Source organism: Eimeria tenella, genomic scaffold (genome assembly GCF_000499545.2).
Source record: "Eimeria tenella Houghton genomic scaffold, Eth_scaff4456, whole genome shotgun sequence".
Taxonomy (NCBI): Eukaryota; Apicomplexa; class Conoidasida; order Eucoccidiorida; family Eimeriidae; genus Eimeria; species Eimeria tenella.
In genome coordinates this window covers 1-1,865 of record NW_013545381.1, presented here as the reverse complement: position 1 = coordinate 1,865, position 1,865 = coordinate 1, and the positions used below count along the sequence as shown (strand labels likewise).

Genomic DNA, 1,865 nt, shown 5'->3' with positions numbered 1-1,865 from the left:
GGGGGGGGGCCCCCCGGGGGGCCCCAGAAATATACTCTGCAGCTCATTTTCAAACTGAGCCTCCGCCCGCTGCAGCCGCTGCAGCGTTTGCTGCTTCTCTGTTGCTCTTAGTCTCCTTAACACCATTAGCTGTCTCCTTAGCTGCTGGTTTTGCTGCCGCTGCTCTATTAAGGTGCACTGGACTTCTTCCAGCTGCTGCTGCAGCTTCTGCTGCTGCTGCAGCAGCACGCTTATGTCCCCGCGCTGCCGCTGCAGCAAATCCAGCAGTGCTGCTGTCTCCTTCCGCTGCTGCGCCTCTTCGCGCTCCAGCAGCTCCAGAAGCTCAGATGTGCCTGCAGCAGCAGCAGCAGCAGCAGCAGCAACTGTGAACGAGTAGAGAGCAGCAGCAGCAGCGGCGCACGCCACAAGCAGACCGCTGCTCTCTAGGATGCAGCAGCAGCAGCAGCAATAACAGCAGCAACAGAAGCAGCAACAAACCTGTCCCAGTGACGACTGAGGCGGCAGCGCTCTACGCAGCAGCAGCAGCAACAGCAGCAGCAGCAGCAGCACAGCTGCACGTAGCGGTCGCTGCAGCGACAGCCGTAGGGCTGCAAGCAACGCTAGTTGCAACAGCAGCAATAGCAGCAGCAACAGCAGCAGCAGCAGCAGCAGGCGCACCGGTTGGGTCGAGGTTTGACATCCATCGCTCTGAAGCAGGCTGAGGGGTACAGCGGTACCTGCAGTACCCGCGTCTGCCCAGCATCTTCCAAGAGTGTCTGCTGCTGCTGCTGCTGCTGTTGCTGCTGCTGCTGCAGCATCTGCTGCTAGTTTCACTACTGCAGCCGATGTCCTGGTGTCAAGAGGTGCTCCAGGGGGTGGGGGGGCATTGCAGCCTTTGCTACGGGGGTTTCTCCCGTGCTACTCACAGTGTGGGAGTCAGGGTTTAGGGTTTAGGGTTTAGGGTTTAGGGTTTAGGGCTTGGGGTTAGGGGTTAGGGCCTCAACAAGGCATGCGGGAGGAACGGTTCGGCGCTGCCTGCGCGCCTTTTTGCTTTCTTCTGAAAATGAGTAGAGGAAAAGGTGAATTTGGAAATGAATAAATGAAAAAAGAGAAAAAAATGCGAAAAGGAAGAAAATGGTGAAGCAGAGGTGCCTGTACACCCCAGAACCAGTGGATGGCCGCGTGACGATTCGCCTGCGGCTAGCAGCGGCGCTTCGACTCTGTTCCTCGTTTTTCTTCACTTTTTGAAATTAAATCGATTAAAATTGAGTTAATGCAATTCAGTAAAGGGATTATTCTCGTTTAATTGAACCTGCGAGTTCCCGTAGGCTCGCGCTTTCCCCTAAAACCCACAGCAACGGCTGCAGCGAGGCGCCGTCTGCTCCCCACTGCTCCCATTTGCAACAAAGAATTATCTCTTAAATCGATTATTTCTTTTTTAAATTAAATGATTTTTCTATTTTGCTTTATGTTGCTTCTGAGGCGCTGCGACGAGCAGCAATTTTGTACACTGTATCGATTCTAAACCCTTAACCCTAAACCCTAAACCGTTGACCCTGCGCCCTACAGCGCGACTCTGCTACTGCTGTTGCTGCAGCAGCAGCAGCAGTAACAGCAGCTGAGAGCTGCAGCGGTGGCCCGGTGCTTGCTGCTATAGTGGATGTACGCCGCTAGAGTTTGCATATAGGGGCCCCTAAACCCTACCTAACAAACCATCTTAGCTGTCAGGAGCAAAGCAGTATTAAGGGCCCCTGAAGCAGCAGCAGCAGCCCTAGCAGCAACAGGGGCCCTAGGGGCCCCTTATGGGGAATTAGAAGGGGCCCCGAGCAGCAGCAGGGGTCCCCGGGGCCCCTCCTGCTGCTGGTTGCTGCGGGGGGAAAAGAGGC

The 1,865-nt window shown here is 55.4% G+C and overlaps 1 protein-coding gene across 1 annotated transcript; it reads right to left on the bottom strand.

Annotated features, from left to right (window-relative positions):
* Nucleotides 1–123: 123 nt before the first annotated feature.
* ETH_00040225 (uncharacterized protein) lies at nt 124–742 on the bottom strand (the record flags this gene model as incomplete). Its single annotated transcript, XM_013380111.1, has 2 exons — nt 124–332; nt 658–742. Coding segments are annotated over 2 exons (294 nt in total), but the record flags the coding sequence as incomplete, so codon positions are not given.
* Nucleotides 743–1,865: the final 1,123 nt, after the last annotated feature.